The sequence below is a fragment of the Euleptes europaea genome, chromosome 18 (assembly GCF_029931775.1).
Source record: "Euleptes europaea isolate rEulEur1 chromosome 18, rEulEur1.hap1, whole genome shotgun sequence".
In the NCBI taxonomy this organism is placed as follows: domain Eukaryota; kingdom Metazoa; phylum Chordata; class Lepidosauria; order Squamata; family Sphaerodactylidae; genus Euleptes; species Euleptes europaea.
Genome location: NC_079329.1, coordinates 16,241,288 through 16,259,591, shown reverse-complemented (window position 1 = coordinate 16,259,591; position 18,304 = coordinate 16,241,288). Strand labels below are relative to the sequence as shown.

At 41.4% G+C, this 18,304-nt stretch overlaps 1 protein-coding gene across 1 annotated transcript; it reads right to left on the bottom strand.

Moving 5' to 3' along the window:
- Window positions 1–1,268: 1,268 nt before the first annotated feature.
- LOC130490509 (vomeronasal type-2 receptor 26-like) lies at window positions 1,269–13,572 on the bottom strand. The gene is made up of 5 exons (XM_056864334.1): window positions 13,415–13,572; window positions 12,669–12,960; window positions 9,789–10,649; window positions 2,998–3,124; window positions 1,269–2,173 (listed from the first exon to the last, which is right to left on the bottom strand). The coding sequence occupies exons 1-5, from the start codon at window positions 13,570–13,572 to the stop codon at window positions 1,269–1,271; spliced, it is 2,343 nt and encodes a 780-aa protein (XP_056720312.1).
- Window positions 13,573–18,304: the final 4,732 nt, after the last annotated feature.

Sequence of the window (18,304 nt, the reverse complement as noted above, 5' to 3'; positions counted from 1 at the left end):
ATGAGCAGTATGGAGCCCCCTAGATCTCAGAGGCCTTCAGTTGTTACTATCAGGTGTGTAGAGCATCAGGAGTGTGATGGGGGGGGGGAGTAGATATTTTGTCCTCTCCATTATTCAGATCACATGTTATAATTGTGTAAGGTCAATATATTTCAGGAAGACAAAGATCCCCCCCCCCACACACACACTATGATTCTGACCAAGGAGTGACAATGGTATTAAACAATTCCATGGCTAATAGGGAAGTATGTCAAAATGAACAACACTTGTGTTGATGGAATTGTTTTCAGGTTAATACTAAGGGATACACTAAAATTGTGTCAAGGTTTCTTCATGTGAAAAGGAGAATTTTCACCACCAATGTTCTCTAAAAGCTACCCACCCAAGTTTCCATTTTTGTTAAGGTTTCACTCAGTTTTGCTTTAAAAAAAATTCCGCTCAGCCTCTGCTTTAGTGCCATTTTTAAAGAGAGTAATCTTCTGGCTACGTGATCTAACCAGTTTCTTTTGGTTATTTTAGCAGTCCTGCTCCATCTCTCTGTGTGTGTTTTTCCCCAAAAATCCATATTTATATGAGTCTTTTAGGGTAGTAAAATGCACCTTTTATGCCTGTCCGTGGAGTTGTGGTTTTACATGTCTGCTTTATCAATTATTAATATGTATTTGTTTATGTTAAGTGGTTGTTGTTTTTTAATCCTTCCAGAGAGCAAGCGTGGTATAAGGATTAACAGTGGTGGACTCTAATCTGGTGAACCAGGTTTGTTTCCCCACTCCTACACATGAAGCCTTCTGGGTGGCCTTGGGCTAGTCACAATTCTCTTCGAACTCTCTCAGTACCACATACCTCATAAAGTATCTGTTGTGCAGAGAGGCAGGGAAGGCGACTGTAAGCTGCTTTGAGACTAGGGTTGCCAACTGTCAGGTAGTAGCAGGAGATCTCCTGCTAATTCAACTGATCTCCAGCCGATAGAGATCAGATCACCTGGAGAAAAATGGCTGCTTTGGCAATTGGACTCTATGGCATTGAAGTCCCTCCCCTCGCCACCCTCTTCAGGCTCCACCCCCAAATCTTCCGCTGGTTGCGAAGAGGGACCTGGGAATCCTATTTGAGACTCCTTAAAGGTAGAGAAAAGCGGGGAATAAAAACTAACTAGAAGCATGAGTGGTCTGTCACTGTGGTAAACAACTAACCATTCAAAACAACATGGTTTGAGTACTCCAGATGAGCCTAATAGTTTATTTTGCATCACTATAAAAAGGGAGACATATTCATAATTTCTTCATCTTTATAAGGTGTTCCCTGTGGTTTAGGTCAGGCCTCAGCACAATAATATAACATTTTGGGGGAAAGATGCACCCCAGCACCCCAGCACTGGAGACTAAGATAGAGAAGATCTCCACGGCTACCATGTTTTTCCCCTTAGTGCTCAAGTAGGTTGGAATAAAGGATAACCAAACACTGCAGAACACCAGCATGCTGAAGCTGATGAATTTGGCTTCATTAAAGCTGTCAGGTAACTTCCTGGCAAGGAAAGCTACAAGGAAGCTGACACAGGCCAGGAAGATCATGTAGCCCAGCATGCAGTAGAACATGATAGGTGATCCCTCGTTACATCCCAGAACAATTTCTTCAGCCATGGAATGCATGTCAGAATCAGGGAATGGAGGAGAGATTGCCAGCCACACAGCACAAATGCCTCCTTGAACAAGGGAGCAGGAAAGAACCATGTAGATGGCCAGTCTCATCCCCAACCACTTCCTTATACTGGATCCTGGCTTGGTGGCCATGAAAGCTAGAACCACAGTGATGGTTTTGACCAAGACACAAGATATGGCCACTGAGAATACAAAGCCAAAAGTACTTTGCCGTAAGAGGCACATTATCTTCTCCGGTTTGCCAACAAATAGCAAAGAAGCAAGGAAGCAGAACAGAAGGGAGATGAGAAGGGTGTAGGTGAGGCTCCGGTTGTTGGCTTTGACAATGGGAGTGTCATGATGCTTCATAAATGTTCCTAGAACCACAGCTGTGATGGACGAAAATGAAACAGCAAAAATGGCTAAAGTAATCCCCAAGGGTTCTTTGTAGGACAAGAAGGTTATTTCTTTTGGAGTGCACTGATTTTGTTCCATGTTTGGATAGAGATCTTCTCTGCAAATAACACAGTCATCCATGTCTGTGTGAGAGGGAGAGAGACAGAGAGGCAGAGAAATTCAGTATTTCGTTTTCTTACATCACCCAACTCTTCCTATATGTTTAACTACTTTTCTGGCCTATCAAAGCCTAATGGTTTGTTTGTCAGACTAGGATCAAAGATATCCAGATGTGAATCCCCACTCAGACAGAGCTTTTTGGCAGCTTAATTGTTTTTAAGAAGCTCCGGGTAACTCCCCACAGTTGCTAGTAAGATAAAGTTGTTCTTTCCTGGTTCAGTTGCAAAACAAGACTCCAATTAAAAAGTTAAAATAACCCAGTCATTACATGGAATATAAAGTTAAAATAATCCACTCTGCCATGGAAGCTTGCTGGCTGACTTTGGGCCAGTCACACACTGACAGCCAGATCTACCTCACAGGATTGTAGTATGGATAAAATAGGGGATACAAGAACAACGTGAGCAACTTAGGCAGCACAGATAGGGAGTAGAGAGCATATTCCTCCTTTACAAAACAAAAGGGCTTTAAGATCCTCCTTGAGTTATCACACAGTAGTGTGATGTAGTGTAATACAGCCCCATGTTTAAGTAACCCCTAAAACCTAGTATGTCCACCTATAATGATTCTGTTAATTAGTTAATTCCCTAAAGTTTTCATGCTTATTTGACTTTATTCTCTCTTTGATACACAATGCGACAACACCTCTCACAACATGACTCACCATTCAACTAAAACTCACAAGTCCCAAGCATGCATACAGTTCTTAATTGCATGACAGCCCCATTGAGAGGTAACCCAGCGATTAGTTCAAAGAAACAGTAGCTCTGCATATTACATCTCTTACCTTTCTCACTGGAAATTTTCCCTTCTGGACAGGGAATGCAGTCATAGCAGCAAAACGGCTCCCCTTCTCTCCTCTGCTTGCTAAATCCTGGGTGGCAATTTTCAGTACACAGAGATATAGGCACTGTCTGAACCACAGGTGAGAGAAAGATTCCAGACAAGAGTTTGTATTGAACATGGTTTGGGTTCTTTCCTATGATGGACAATGTTGCTGGGAAATTTTATCAATTGGATAGTATGCTGCAACTTTCCTTTCCTTTTATTATTAAGCTTGTATGATACAAAGTTCTTCATCATAAAACCAATACATCTCAACAGATCAAACAGACAAACCAATGTAACATAAAACAATTTATGGTCAGAATTTAAATGGGCTATCTCCAAGGAATGCCAGGGTCATGACTTGGAGGTAGGCAATGGCAAACCATGTCCGAATGTCTCTTGCCTTGAAAACCCTAAGGGGTGGCTGCAAGTCAACTGTGACCATGACACACACACACACACACAAAGAGAATTGATCTGCCACCATATGCTTTGGTCTTGTTTGGCTAAGGAGGCTGTTTTTCAGGAGATGTGATACCTCTGCTTCCATTACTGGTTTTGGAAGACTAGCCTCTACTAAAGATATTTTAACAATTTGAGTCAAAAGTTCAACCTCTCCTGCCATGATCTGACCAAACAAGAAGAGCAAGGATCAATATTGCAAGTTGACTTTTGCAAACCGAAGCACCCTGTTTACATTAGTCAGAGAGAAAAGTCCAAGTGCACTGATTTTGTTCCATGTTTGGATAGAGATCTTCTCTGCATCAACATAGAAAGCAACTGTATTCACATCCTACCTGGTTAGTTGTGTTGTGCCATATGATTAATCCTTCATGAATGGTGACTGCTTCATCCGGAAGAGCCTGGGGATCCATTCTCCCAACTTTTATTCTAAGGAATGATTCATTTGGGAAAACTATCCAATGTATTATATCATATCCAGTTATTAATTCCCCATTGGGCTGAAAGGACACCTTCTCCCCAGCACTGGTGTTAAACGTCACACTCTTAAGAAAGTGATGGAGCTAGACAGGAGAGGAAAACTGAGATAAGAGAGACTGGCTTCCATTTTTAAGAGTTTTGCACGAAAATGTTATGACAATACAGTTTTTAAGAAACCTAAGGAAGTGTTTATGCAAAGATTAGAGGGCCAGTCCCATTAGAAACATCTTATGTGCATCTCTAATAGCATCACATCTATCTGTTCTTTCCATGAAAGTTAAACTGCTCCTTGGATCCACAGGGGCAATCACACATAGTTAGATTTGGTTTAGTCATTATGATGGTCAAGGATCAACTATTTATGTGGTCGGATATACTTCCTCAAGCAACCTGTTCTCATCTTCATCTTGGGCTAGCAGAAACTCATGCCATCAATTATAATAGCTTACATACCGATATTACCATGCTGAACAAGTATAGTTAAGTCTGGATGGGTGCAAGTAATTTTATTCATGTAATGTCCCTAGCAACAAGCTTTAGAATTATAGGAGTATACACCATGAGGAGCCAGACGACAAAGTCCCCTCACTGTCTGGAATGGCTCAGCTGAATGGCTTTGCTCAGAGGCAACAATGGTCAAGAAGTATTCCTTCTTTGCTGTCACTACTGTCACACAGCCATTAAAAAAAATCTTTAGCCTATGTTTGTCCCTGTTCATCATGATTTTTTCCTCATTTATGCTCAAGGCATCTGCTCAAGGCATCTTCATTGCTTCAAACTCAACCCATCAATTCATCCATTTTCAAGTTACTATATCCAATACAATATTCAATAGAAGCATAACCTTGAAAAAAATGCACGTTTCCCCTCTGATTCTGATACTGAAAATCTCCCTTTTAGTAAGCAAAGCAAGATGGATGATTTTTTATACCTATTAACACCTCTAATAGGTTTAACGTGCTTCAGGACTTGCCTACTGAGATGTCTTCTAATCCCATTGCCCCTGATGCTCAGGAGAGTACACCATTTAGCCCAAGCTTTGCCTTTACCCCTAAAATATCCTCAAATGTTGGCAACCCCCAAGCTTGCATAGAGGAGGAGAATGGAAATACTGACCAGTATGACACCTTAAGTCTGTTAGCCTCGCAGACATTCCTTATTTCCAAAACCCTCCAGAAGATCTATGACAAATTGGATATTTTGGAAATACAACTCTCACGCTTAAACTCCCCTGATCTTGCACCAAAAGGTTCCCATCAGGAAAACAATCTTTCTGCACCTATGCACAGAACCCCACTTTTTCGAAGGCATGGAGTACAAAGGTCCCACTATCCTAATCACCCTACCCTTATCCCTGATAGCTTCAGGATCTCTTTAAGCATACGTTCTTACCAGAGGCGTGTTATAAGCTGGCATGGGAAATGGCGAATTAAAGAGCATTTAGCATTCTTATTGCACTGCCACCCAAGTGATATTGACCTGAAATACTTTGATAGACTCCCAGGCTTATTAAGTGAACATCGTCTGTCCCTTACTTTTTACTCCCCCCATATCCCAGCGCTGATCCTTGAAAATCAGGACCGACTAATGACATTCGGCATTTTCCCCAAAGAATCCTTTCACACAACAACAATAGCACCTCTGCTCTCATCTAAGATCCCTCCCAAACCCCTCTTTAAAAAATCAACTAAATTTGCTCCCCAAAACCAGGCTGAGTCTCACAAGGTTGATAAGCCTTTAATAGATCTGTCTCCAACTAGTTTAAAGAATGCCACCCCAGTTGATCCAAATCTAAAATTCATGTACCGTAAATCAAGCTTACCACCAGATTCTAGATGCTCTCTGCTCCAGCCATGTAACCCGGTCGATGATATACTTGAAATGGAGGATGCAAAACTAATTAGTTCTTTTTGCATTCTCCCGGCAAAGGAACAAAACAATATAATAATGAGACTAGGGAACCTTAAAGATAACCTTACCCAGATTAAGTCAGCACAGGCCCATTTACCCCCTTTTAAACCAAGGGTACCTTCCCTTTCTACTAGAACTGAGCACCAACCAAATTCCAAACACACGGTTGATATGACTCCTGACTTAGTAAACCAGCCAACCCAAGAGTCTGACCTATTTCAAAGCAATGCCCCGGTTCCTCTGGAACCAACCATAATAGTGTGTCCTCCTACAGCAAATTCTAACTTGCTTAGGGAGATGTCTCCTACAGATCTCCCTGATAAGGACTGACTCTCATCTTGCTGCAAATTTCTTAGCTGGAATGTTGCTGGATGGTCAGCTAAACTTACTGATCCTGATATACAGGTATTTCTTTTGACCATTGATATCATCCTTGTTCAGGAAACGTGGGCCACAAATGAGATCTTTCTCCCAGGCTTTACCTCTTTTACCCAAAAAGCAATCAAAGGCTCTGTGGGCCGCCCTCGTGCAGGACTAGCATGCTTTATCTCCACTTCTTTAAGTATAAGCTCAGTTGACCTTCTTTTGGCTGAAGAGTTGGTGCTAGCAGTTAGAGTAAACCTGACTTTTTCTTCACTTATTTTATTTTCTGTTTATATTCCTCCTGGTAGATCAAGTAATACTGCACGAAACTGGGCCCGTCTGGGAGAACTATTTGATGACATCAAAAACAACCACCCAACTACTCCAGTTCTCATGGCTGGTGATTTTAACGCACGAATAGGGCCGGATGATAATACTCTCTTCCAAAATCTTATAGGGAATTTTGATGAATCTTTCCTGAGCTCCCTATGGTATACTAGAACTTCCAGGGACTCGGTAATCAGTTCTTCCGGCTTAAGCATGGCCCAATTCGCTATACAGAGGAACCTAATAATAGTAAATGGGCGATCGCAGATCGACCCTAATGGAGATTTCACTTTTTTTAACCAAAATGGTGCCAGTGTTATCGATTATTTTCTGGTTTATCAGTAATCAGTAATATGGAAGTCTGTGATTACATGGGCAGTGACCATCTCCCTATCTCTCTTTCAATCAACCAATTATCTGTTCCACATTTAATACCATCCTACCATCAAATATTGCACCAATCCCAAAAAGCCCTAGCTCGTGTTTACTGGAGCCCTGAGCTTGATTCCTTGGTGCATGGTAAAATGCAGCTTTTGGAGGTGACTTCGTTGAAAGCTGCCCTCCTTGAGCAAGAGTCTGCAGCTACTGTCTTAAATGTTTTTTTCAGACTAATTGATTTATTTAAACCTTTATTTACTAAAGAAATCACCTCAAGCTTGCACGCTTTATTATACAAACGAAATTCTTGGTTTAACCACGAGTGTAAACTCCTCAAACGAGCAATAACCAGGAAACATAGAGAATTCAGAAGGAACAATACTATTTCAGTATTGAAGGAATTGTTAACTATTAAAAAGAACTACAAGGACTTGGTAAACTGGAGGAAAAAAGAGGCCCTATATAAAAATTTGAGGAGCTTGATTACAGCTATAAACAACAATGATAATTCAACTTTCTGGCGGACTGTGAATTCTTTAAGTAATGGCTATGCCAGAGTCCCCGCATGTATCCCGTCTTTGGTCTGGGTAGCTTACTTCAAGAGCCTCTTCTCCTACTCTGTGGAAAACCATGGTCTTATACCTGTAGCACCTTCTATTTTGTTGAATTCCTGGCCAGATGTGTCTCCTAAGGAAATTAGACCGCTCATTGATTGCCTACACTCAGGTAAAGCCCCAGGTCCTGATCTAATTCCCTACGAACTTTTTAAAGTCAACAGCAAATGGTGGGCCAACATTCTTGCTCCTGTATTTACACAAATTAATGCCTCAGGAGCTATTCCAAAATCTTCGAGACATACTATTATTGTCCCAATCTTTAAAAAGGGTCAGCGCTCTGACCCAAGCTGTTATCATCCAATCAGCCTTTTGTCTTGCTTAGGCAAATTGTATTCCTCCTACTTATTAAAGAGGCTGTTGGACTGGGTTGAGAGTAATGACATCCTTGGCTGGGAACAGATTGGCTTTAGAAGGGGTTGGTCTGTCACGGACCACTGTTTAGTGCTCTCCCATCTAGCCGAGAAATATTCCTCCCCCAGAAATGGCACCCTTTATGCGGGTTTTATGGATCTTAAGAGAGCTTTGGATACCATCCCGAGGGAGAGGCTATGGTTGAAACTATCACATTCTACTATGGATAGGAGGTTACTATGGCTTATTCAGCAATTTCATACCGACCTCACAGCTCAGGTTCGCTGTAGCAACCAAGGAGAACTAACCGAGCCCTTTGAGCTGGTCAAGGGAGTTAGACAAGGTTGCCTCCTTGCTCCTCTCTTGTTTAATCTATACCTGAATGATATGGCAACCAATTTCTCAGAGTTTTGCCACCCCCCAAAGCTTGCAACTCATCCCACCCCGATTCTACTCTATGCTGACGATGCAGTTCTCCTGTCCCGCACAAGAATTGGTTTGAAAAGATCTTTGCAAACTTTTTCTGAGTACTGCTCTAGGGAAGGTCTTAAAATAAACCATCATAAATCTAAGATTATGATCTTCACTAAGAGGAGAAAAATGCCTCTTTTTCGCTGGGTATTAGATGGCTTTGAGGTTGACCAAGTCAAGGAGTTTGTTTACCTTGGCATTCTGTTTTCCCATAACCTAAATTGGAATGCCCATCAAAAAGCAGTGTCCAACAAAATTAAACCTGGGGTTGGTGCTATTGTCAATTTTTTTCACACCAAAGGTGGCAAATATATTCCAGGGGCTATTCAGGTTTTTAACCTGAAAATTACCCCAATTATCCTCTTCGGTGTTGCCATCTGGATTACAGTCATCAATGAAACTATAGATCGTCCACTGCTTCAGTTCTTACGAAAACTCCTAAATGCCCCTCGATTTGTTGCTGGCGTTACTCTTCGTTCCGAGTTTGGCCAAATGTCACTTGAAGCTAGGGCGTGGTTGGCCGCCTTTAAACTACACCTTAAACTGTGCTTTAGCACTGAGGGGTTCCTAGCTTCTCTGAAGCATGACCCTTTTAAATCCTCATGGCAAAAACTCTTAGATGAGAAACTGGCGTTGTTGGGTTTCTCGCAGGATATGTTATCAGATCTTGGGAAAACTGAAGCTTTTGCCAAAATTAAAAAGCGCATTAAAGAGCTCGATTATAACAGCACTACTTTTCGTGCTCGTCGTGTCTGTTCATCCCAGTTCTTCGGAATACCCCCTCCACGTGGTCTGCCTGCCTATACATATTATCTAACAACTCCTCGTCTCTGTAGAGCTTTTTGCTTGGCTAGATTGAATGCTAACCCTTCTATGGTAATGCAGGACAGAATTCTGAATATACCATACTCAGACAGGATCTGCCCTTGCTCTTCTGGCTCTATTGACTCATTAGCCCATGCCCTTTTGGAATGCCTCTTTTACGAGGAACTTCGATCGCACTATATTTCCCCCTTTTAATATACAAATCCAATGCCTCTGTGACTGACATAATGCCTTTTTTACTAAGTGATAGGGACCCTACATTGTCAGTGGCAAGATTTGTTTCAGTCCTTATATCCCTCCAACACTAGATATATGCTGCTCAAGATCAATTGATCAAGGAGCTTCTAAGGGATAAAAGGAAAGGAAAAAATGCACATTGGTGGGGACTTATTGAGTTCAGAAGGCACTGAGGAGAAAGCCTGAATTCCTATGTGAAAGCTTCTGTAGAGGTGAAAGAACCTGAGAAAGTATGTGCATGAAGCATTAATGGAGAGAGAGATTTCTGAACACATGATTGCATCCATAAATATAACTCTTCCCCATGTGAATCTACTTGAAGAGTTACCTGCCACGGCTGTTGTTTCAGAGGCTCATGTCTCTTTCCATGCATCGTTCTTCTGTGTTTGTCAACAGATGAATACATGGCATGCAAAGCATGTGCCATGACAAAGACAGCATTGTAGATACTATAGCTGTAGCCAGTTACACTCATTTCAAAAACATGTCCAGGAAGGCTCTCCAGCTTCTCCTTCCCAGTGCAGTTGTTATCAAACGTCTTCCCCCAAAGTGAATCAGAGAACTGGCACAAGAATGCATGTTCCCAGAAGTCCCGGAGAAAGCCATCTTCCTTTGTCCAGATGGGATTTCTGGACTGAAGAAATTGCTGGAATCCTGGTAGCTCATTTGTGTGAAATGAGAACGATAGAATATCATGGAAGATTTGTACATCCCAACTCCTTTGATAAGAAAAGGAAACAAAATCCATCGAGGCATTCATAATACATACCTTACCTTTAGGCCTTGTTGTTGAATACCCCATTTCAGGTAGTTTTACTATCCATCTTGCATATATAAAAGACTGAATATCTCCAAAAAAGACCAATGTGTTGGCTTTACTATCCATTATAAGTTCATATATTTTCACCCCCTCTTCTACCATTTTAATGAAATTATTAAATGAAGGCATTTGGAGGATTGTTTCTGTGAAAGCCAGACAGACGCCAATTTGAGAAAGCATTGGAAGCATAGTTTGCACAGCCCTTTCTCCGTTGTCATCATTCACCGCTATGATCCCAATCCATGTCCACTTGAAATGCCGAATTAAATGGAGAATCCCCTTGTATTGATGGGATTCATTGGGGACCATCTGGTAGACAGAAAGGCCTGGGTACTGATCACTCACTACTGAAGCAGAGCCATAGGTGAGCTAAAGGGAACACAGAGAAAGAAAATACACAGGAAGAAGAAAAGAGAAAATAATTAAAAATGAAACATGTGTACACAGGTATGAGCTTCCACCAGCAGGTATACAGCCCAGAAAGAGGTTTACAACCTTGGTAGAAGCAACATCTTTATTGACCATATGTATCTTATCGATGTTAAAGAAAACACGACCTACCACTGCATTTCTGGGGGTTTAAGAGTCTCTGACCACAGAGTTAGATATTTTCTCTCCCACCTCCCATGAAAGCCCAATATTATTTGCCTGTGCATACTTTTCCAACAGGAGCAGTATTTCTGGAGATATTTAGGGTTCCTGTAGGAAAGGAGAACTGACGAAGTCATACTATGAAAGCAGAAGCCTTGAGCCCACAAAAATGTTACACTGGATTCAACCCCTTGCATATGTGAGTGAATATATGCACAGCCATACATGTAAGCATACAATTTTCAACTTTGGACTTTTAATCAAATATCCATTTGAAACTCATGATTCAATTTGGTTATTTATAATCATGTATTCATAATATTTTTCCTCCTCTGATATATTTAGGGACATGTATTATTTTTCATTTATTTTGTATCTTGGTATTGCCCTGACCCAGATATCCCAGGTTCGCCCAATCTTGTCAGATCTTAGAAGCTAAGCAGGGTTGGCCCTGGTTGTTGCTTGAATGGGAGACCAACCAAGTAAATCCAGGGTCATGATGCAGAAGCAAACAATAGCAAACCACGTGTGAATGTCTCTTGCCTTGAAAACCCCACAAGTCATCATAAGTTAGCTGTGACTTGATGGCAACAAGGAAAAAAATGACCCAAACAAAAATGACCCATACTACCAAATATACTACTTATTTGATGTGTGTATGTGTGTGTGTGTGTTAAGTGCCATCAAGTCACTTCCGACTCATGGCGACCCTATGAATCAATGTCCTCCAAAGTGTCCTATCCTTAACAACCTTGCTCAGATTATGTAAATTGAGGGCCGTGGCTTCCTTTATAGAATCAATCCATCTCTTGTTGGGTCTTCCTCTTTTCCTGCTGCCTTCCACTTTTCCTAGCATGATTGTCTTTTCCAGTGACTCTTGTCTTCTCATAATGTGTCCAAAGTACGACAACCTCAGTTTAGTTATTTTAGCTTCTAGGGTCAGTTCAGGCTTGATTTGATCTAAAACCCACTGATTTGTTTGTTAGTTTTTCGGTGGTCCAAAGTATCCATAACACTCTCCTCCAACACTACATTTCAAAGGAATCTACTTTCTTCCTATCAACTTTCTTCATTGTCCAGCTCTCACACTCATACATAGTAATAGGGAATACAATGGCATGAATTAACCTGATCTTGGTTGCCAGTGAGACATCCTTACACTTAAGAATCTTTTCTAGCTCCTTCATGTCTGCCCTTCCCAGTCTCAATCTCTTTCTGATTTCTTGGCTGAAGCCTCCCTTTTGGTTGATGATGGAACCAAGGAATAGAAAGTCTTCAACAATTTCAATTTCCTCATTGTCAACCTTAAAGTTGTGTAACTCTCCTGTAGTCATTACTTTTGTCTTCTTGATGTTCAGCTGCAGCCTTGCTTTGGCACTTTCTCTTTTAACTTTCAGCAGTGGTCATTTTAAGTCTTCACTATTTGGTATACTACCAAATAATTAACAGTACAATCTTCTGTAGAGTTACTTAAGTCTAAGCCCATTGCATTGTTAGTCAATGCTGTACTATCAAGAACATACAACAATTTGAAAGTTCTTCCATTTCCAATACAAGGTACTACTTAATACTGCTGTCGTTATGTGATGAGCATGCATGTGGAAACCAGCCTTTGGGAAAAGCTGTTAAATTCGTTCCATAGCATTTTAAGTAACATGGACTGACATGCAAACATAGACTAAGAAATAGTGACAATACTGACTGTTTAAATATCATACAAATAAGTGTATGCACACAAAATAAGTGTGAATCCATTATTAAATGTCCATCTTCAATACTACCACACACAGATCCTACCTGGGGGATGTTGTAAATACTTAGCATGGTTGCCATGTGGTGGGAAGTTTCAGGCTGAAGTCCTCCGATGACTGCTATCAGGTCAGCCTGTTCGTCACACTTGTAGTTAGGGATCAATTTGGTCAGTGAGGAGAGAAGTTCCATGGTGGCATGATAGGTCCACCTTGCATCGAAATAGTTTTCATAGATGTTAAATCCTAGGGAGATGTTCGGTAAGACCTGAAGGTTTTCATTGATCTCCCTCACAGCAAAGGCCAAGGCGGAAACATGCTGATAGTTCTTTGTCAGTATGCTACAACAAGAATTATAAAGATATTTTGCACTAAGTACAATTATTGCAAAGAGGTTATGGCTTACCTCTATACCAGTGATACTCAGTAGCTCAGGAGACACGTGTGCCTCTTTGACATGGCACCTGTGGCTCTTCTGAACACTGTTAACTAATGTGGTACCTAGCCCTGTTTCAGGAAAGTGGGCAAGACCCTTGCACAGTGGGGCTTGTGGTTGGTAGCTGGTTCCTATCTTGAAAGAGCCACTGCTGGAGGAATGGGTAGGCTGCATGCCTCATGCTACAGATCACAGTAGATGTGCCTGTTCTGGTTGACAGTAATTGCAAATGTGGCTTTCCAAGAGCCATGGAGTGAGTACCACTGCTCTAAACATAACCCCCATATTACCATCTCACTTAACTTTCTCCTGACAGACAGCTAAACTATGATGAGAAAAAGAAAAACCATGCTGCTTACAGGGACATGCTATTTGGTGAGTCATTGGGTTGGTCTTTGAAGGTCATTATTTCTGCAGGGATGAGAATCTGAGACACTATAACACCAATAGAGAGATCTCCTTGTTGATAATATTTGTGAAGAACACAGAGGGGATCCGTAATGGTACATTTAGCCATATCGACATTGAACACTGTGCGAGGCAAAATCGCCCAAGAGAGCATAAGTAATAATTCCACCCTGAGTGTCAATCTTTTTTTTAGACATAGGCTGAGAGTCATCAGAATTAAATTATTCTGAACAGCATGAAGCAACTGTTTGGCTAGTGAAAAAGGGAGGAAGGGTCCTCTCTCATCACCCATAAGGGCTTTACTGGGGAACCTGAGACCTTCCAGGACAAATGCTGTATGGAATGAAGTGAGGAGGAGAAGTGGGAGAGAAATGAAAAAGTTGGCTGGATCCAGTTCTTTGATTTCCAATATCCAAGATCAAACGGACAGAAGTCTAATCCCCAACACTCAGTTTGATTATCGTAGGATGTGTTTATAGTAACATTTACCATTCTGGCCTATGTGCTGGAAGCAACTGGAGGAGGTGTTTGAGGCTCTGAGAAACAACAGAATTAATCATAGCAATTTTGACAATTACTGAGGAGATAATCTCCTTTCAATTTGAGAGCCCTCTGTAGGACTGCTGAGGAAAGGGGGGCTGTCAAATCTGAGCAAAAACTGTACTGTTTACTGGGACAGCTAAGGGGAAATACTTTAAGATGATGCAAGAAAAAAGGCACCAGAAAAGTTAGACTGTTTAATATAATGGAGCATACTTGGGAACCAATTGGTTACAGTACAATGTAAAATCCTCATTGTCTTCACAAACTCACAGCTTCTTCCCCCTTCCCATATCTATTCAAGGCCTGAGGCCTTGAGTGAGCCACCCCACTTGATCCAGGACCAACCCAGGAGCTGGCATTTTATTTTCATTTATTGAAATCATAAATGATGATGTAGCTTACACTCGCTCTCTACTGGGGAGGAAAGTAAGTTAAAATGTCAAAACAACAAACCTAACATAAAATAAAATAAGTTCAAGGCCTTTCATATCACCTGTTACTTTATTTTTCAACTAGAAATGCAGCTGGTTGAACCTGGGATCTTCTGCAGGCAAAAAAGGTGCTCCGCCAGGAGCCACTATTGTACATCATCATCTTTGAAGCTGCTAGGCTTGGTCACGGAGGGAAAGACCAGAGATTCTCCTACTCATCCCCTAGATAATCCAGACACAGGTTACTTTACCCTTCAGAGGCCCTGACCCCTCCTGGATGTCCCTTTGCGACAGACCGATTTGAGAAAGAAACTTAGAACAATTCCCAGAAAGGTTATCCTTTTCATTGTATTTTATGGTATTTATGCATAAATTTAATCATCTGCATACATTTCAATTATTTAACTTTTATGTTCATTAACAGTTCCCTGCTGTTCAATTCAGGCCTCACAATAATAATATAGCATTTCAGGAGGAAGATGCAAACCAGTACTGGAGGCTAAGATAGAGAAGATCTCCACAGCAACCATGTACTTCCCCTTTGTACTCAGATAGGTTGGCTCAAAAGATAACCAAACACTGATGGCCACAAATACAGACATACAAGTAATGGATTCTTCTGTCCAAAAAGTCATGGAAGAATACAAGGATACAAAGAAGAAGACAGAAGTCCAAGAAGGTAACCAGCTGGTGACAAAGAGATCAGACATACAAGAAATGGACTTTTCATCTAAAAAAACCATGGAAGGACGTGTGGATATAAGGAAGAAGAGAGCAGGTCAAGGAACACAGATTGAAGCCATGATGGAAATGAAGCCCAGAAAGAATTATTTTTGGATACGCACCCTGTCTGAGGAAATGAGAGAGGATAAAGAAATCCTGTTCCCATACCTGACTGACTTATTTCAGTTGCAGAAGGAAGTATTAGACCATGGTTAAAGGACTGATTTAAATATGATTGCTGGATTGGAAGGCTTTGACAGTGTGGATGGGTGGCATGGCTATTAACGATGTAGTGGAATTTAGACATCATTTTGGGATTATGTAAAGTCCTCCTTATATAGACTATCAATTGATATAAAAGTATACTGGAATATGTGATTATTACTTTAAGGAAAATGTTGGAATGTACTAAGGATATTGGTTTTTTCTCCTTTTTTTATAAGGGGTGGACTTGTGATATGGATTTGGGATATGATTTACACTGAAATAAGATCGATTAAACAGGAAATATCCCTAAAATATTGGAGAGGATGTTGTTTAGTATGATTAAATTTATGTTATACTGGCTGCAATCTTATGCAGCCAAATGGAAAGGGACAAAGGTTTCAGAATAAAGGGATTAAATCATTTAAATGTTAGAACTGGTGGAGTTGGAGAAACTAGGGAAAAGGGGAGAATTGAAGGAATCATTGTGATAATGTATAAGATCTGGGAAAAATGGAAGGTTACTTTTTACTCTGATCCAGAATGTAAAATTTTATATAACATGAAACTTTAGAATGAGATTAATACTAGGATCAGAATATGTTAACGAAGGATAATAACACTTCATTAAGAGGTAGATGGAGGTGATGGGGAAGTCGATTTATTTTTTATGTTTAATGGTAATCAAGACAACAATTAATGTAATTGTGATTGTGATATTATTTTTACATTGTTGTTAAAATTATGAAGAATTTATAGTTTTAAAAAACCAATAAAAATTTATATATATTAAAAAAAAAAGATAACCAAACACTGCAGAACACCAACATGCTGAAAGTAATCAGCTTGGCTTCATTGAAGGTGTCAGGCAAGTGCCTTGCTATGAAAGCCATGGTGAAACTGACAATTGCCAAGAAGCCCAAGTAGCATAAGACACAGTAAAACAGAGTTGCAGATCCCTCATTACATTTCAGTATAATTTCTTCAGACATTGAATGTTTATCCATCTCTGGAAAGGGGGGACAGGTGGCAAGCCAAATAGTGCAAATGCCTGTTTGTATGAGGGAGCAGGAGAGAACAAGGCAGTTGGCCAGTTTGCTCCCTACCCATTTCCTCATGCTGCTTCCTGGTTTGGTGGCCATAAAGGCTAGAACCACAGTGATGGTTTTGGCCAACACACAGGAAACAGACACGGAGAAGACGATGCCAAAAGCCATTTGCTGTAGGAGACATGTCATCTTCTCAGGTCGGACAATGAATAACAAAGAAGAAAGGAAGCAGAACAGGAGAGAGATGAGGAGAGTGTAGGTAATGCTCTGGTTGTTGGCTTTAACAATGGGAGTGTTGTGATTCTTCATGTATATTCCTAGAACCAAAATTGTGATGAAAGGGCACAAATTGCTAAAGTGCACCCCAGGGGGTCTTCATAAGACAAGTAAGTTAAACATTTGGGAATGCATTGGTATTGTCCCATGTTTGGATAGAGATCTTCTCTGCAAGAGACACAGTCATTCATGTCTGTAACAGAGAGAGAGCGAGAGAGAGAGTTCAAGCAATTTCCACTTCCCATAAGTATTCCCTCATTTAATCATTTGAAATGTTTGTACTGAATAGATCACAGAATTTGGAAATACCTATGTTCTATTGAAACTATCAGTTTTGTGGGAAGGAGAAGAGTTAGGCCCTATCAAGCTTATGACACTCTCACTATCTGACCGAGGGAAGAAATCCTCCCCTACCCACCTTTCAAGGAGTTTAGCAAAGCAACATTTTCAGTATTTATTCATTAGATGTGTACAGTGCCCTTTCCCTAAGCAGCCCAGGGCGATACCTGCCTCCATTTTATCCTCATTAGTTAGTTGTTCTGAGAGAGTAATGGGACCATTGTCATTAATAGAGCTTCATAGCAGTAGCGGCATATATTTGTATGCCAGAGCCAGAGCTCCCACAAACAACTTCATTTAGGTTAGGGTTGCCAAACTCCAGCTGGAGATCTCTTGCTCATAGAGTTCAGTTCACCTGGAGAAAATGGCTTCTTTGGCAACTGGACTCTATGGCATTGAAGGCCCTCCCCTCTGCAAACCCTGCCCCCTCAGGCTCAGCCCCCAAAATCTCCCGCCGATGGCAAAGAGGGACCTGGCAGCCACTTCGGAAGGAGGCCTCTATGGCTAGGTTTGCCAGGTTGGTGGGAGGTTTTAGGGGATGGGGAGGGGTGGCCGTGTGCAACTTCCAGTATTACTTCTGGAAGTGCCACATGGTTTTGGCCAAGTTAACACTCCAACAGCTATGATGATGTGGTGCTTCTGGAAGTAAAACCAGAAGTGGCATCAACCGCTCACACACAGCCCCGGCTCCAGAGCAGCTGGGTGGATTGGGGGGCAATTGCCCACCAATATCACCCACCAGGCAACCCTGGCAACCCTATCTATGGCATTATACCCCACTGAAGTCCCTCTTCAGGCTCTACCCCCCAAATCACTAGGTAGATCGCAACCTGAAGCTGGCAGCCCTAATACGGAGGGAGGGCAGGTTAGCCACAAGTGGGAAAAGCCTGGCCAAAGAGGATGAGGCTTGCTTATATCTTGTTCATTTGGTTTACTTTAGCCATCCTGTTATTCCCCTGTATCTTATTTAGAATAGGACTGGGGCAAACAGACCCACAGCTCAAGTGCTGTGAATGCTTCTTTCTTTTGGCACAGGCACAGATGCACAAGAGACCTGGAGGTCAGGCTCGAGCTGTTTGAGCAAAAATGAGCTGCATATTGAACAGTGACCTCTAGTGTGGTGTAGTGGTTAAGAGCAGTGGAGTCTGATCTGGAGAACTGGGTTTGATTCCCCACTCCTCCACATGAGTGGGGGACGCTGATCTGGTGAACTGGGTTTGTTTCCCCACTACTACACATGAAGCCAGCTGGGAGACCTTAGGCTAGTCACAGGTCT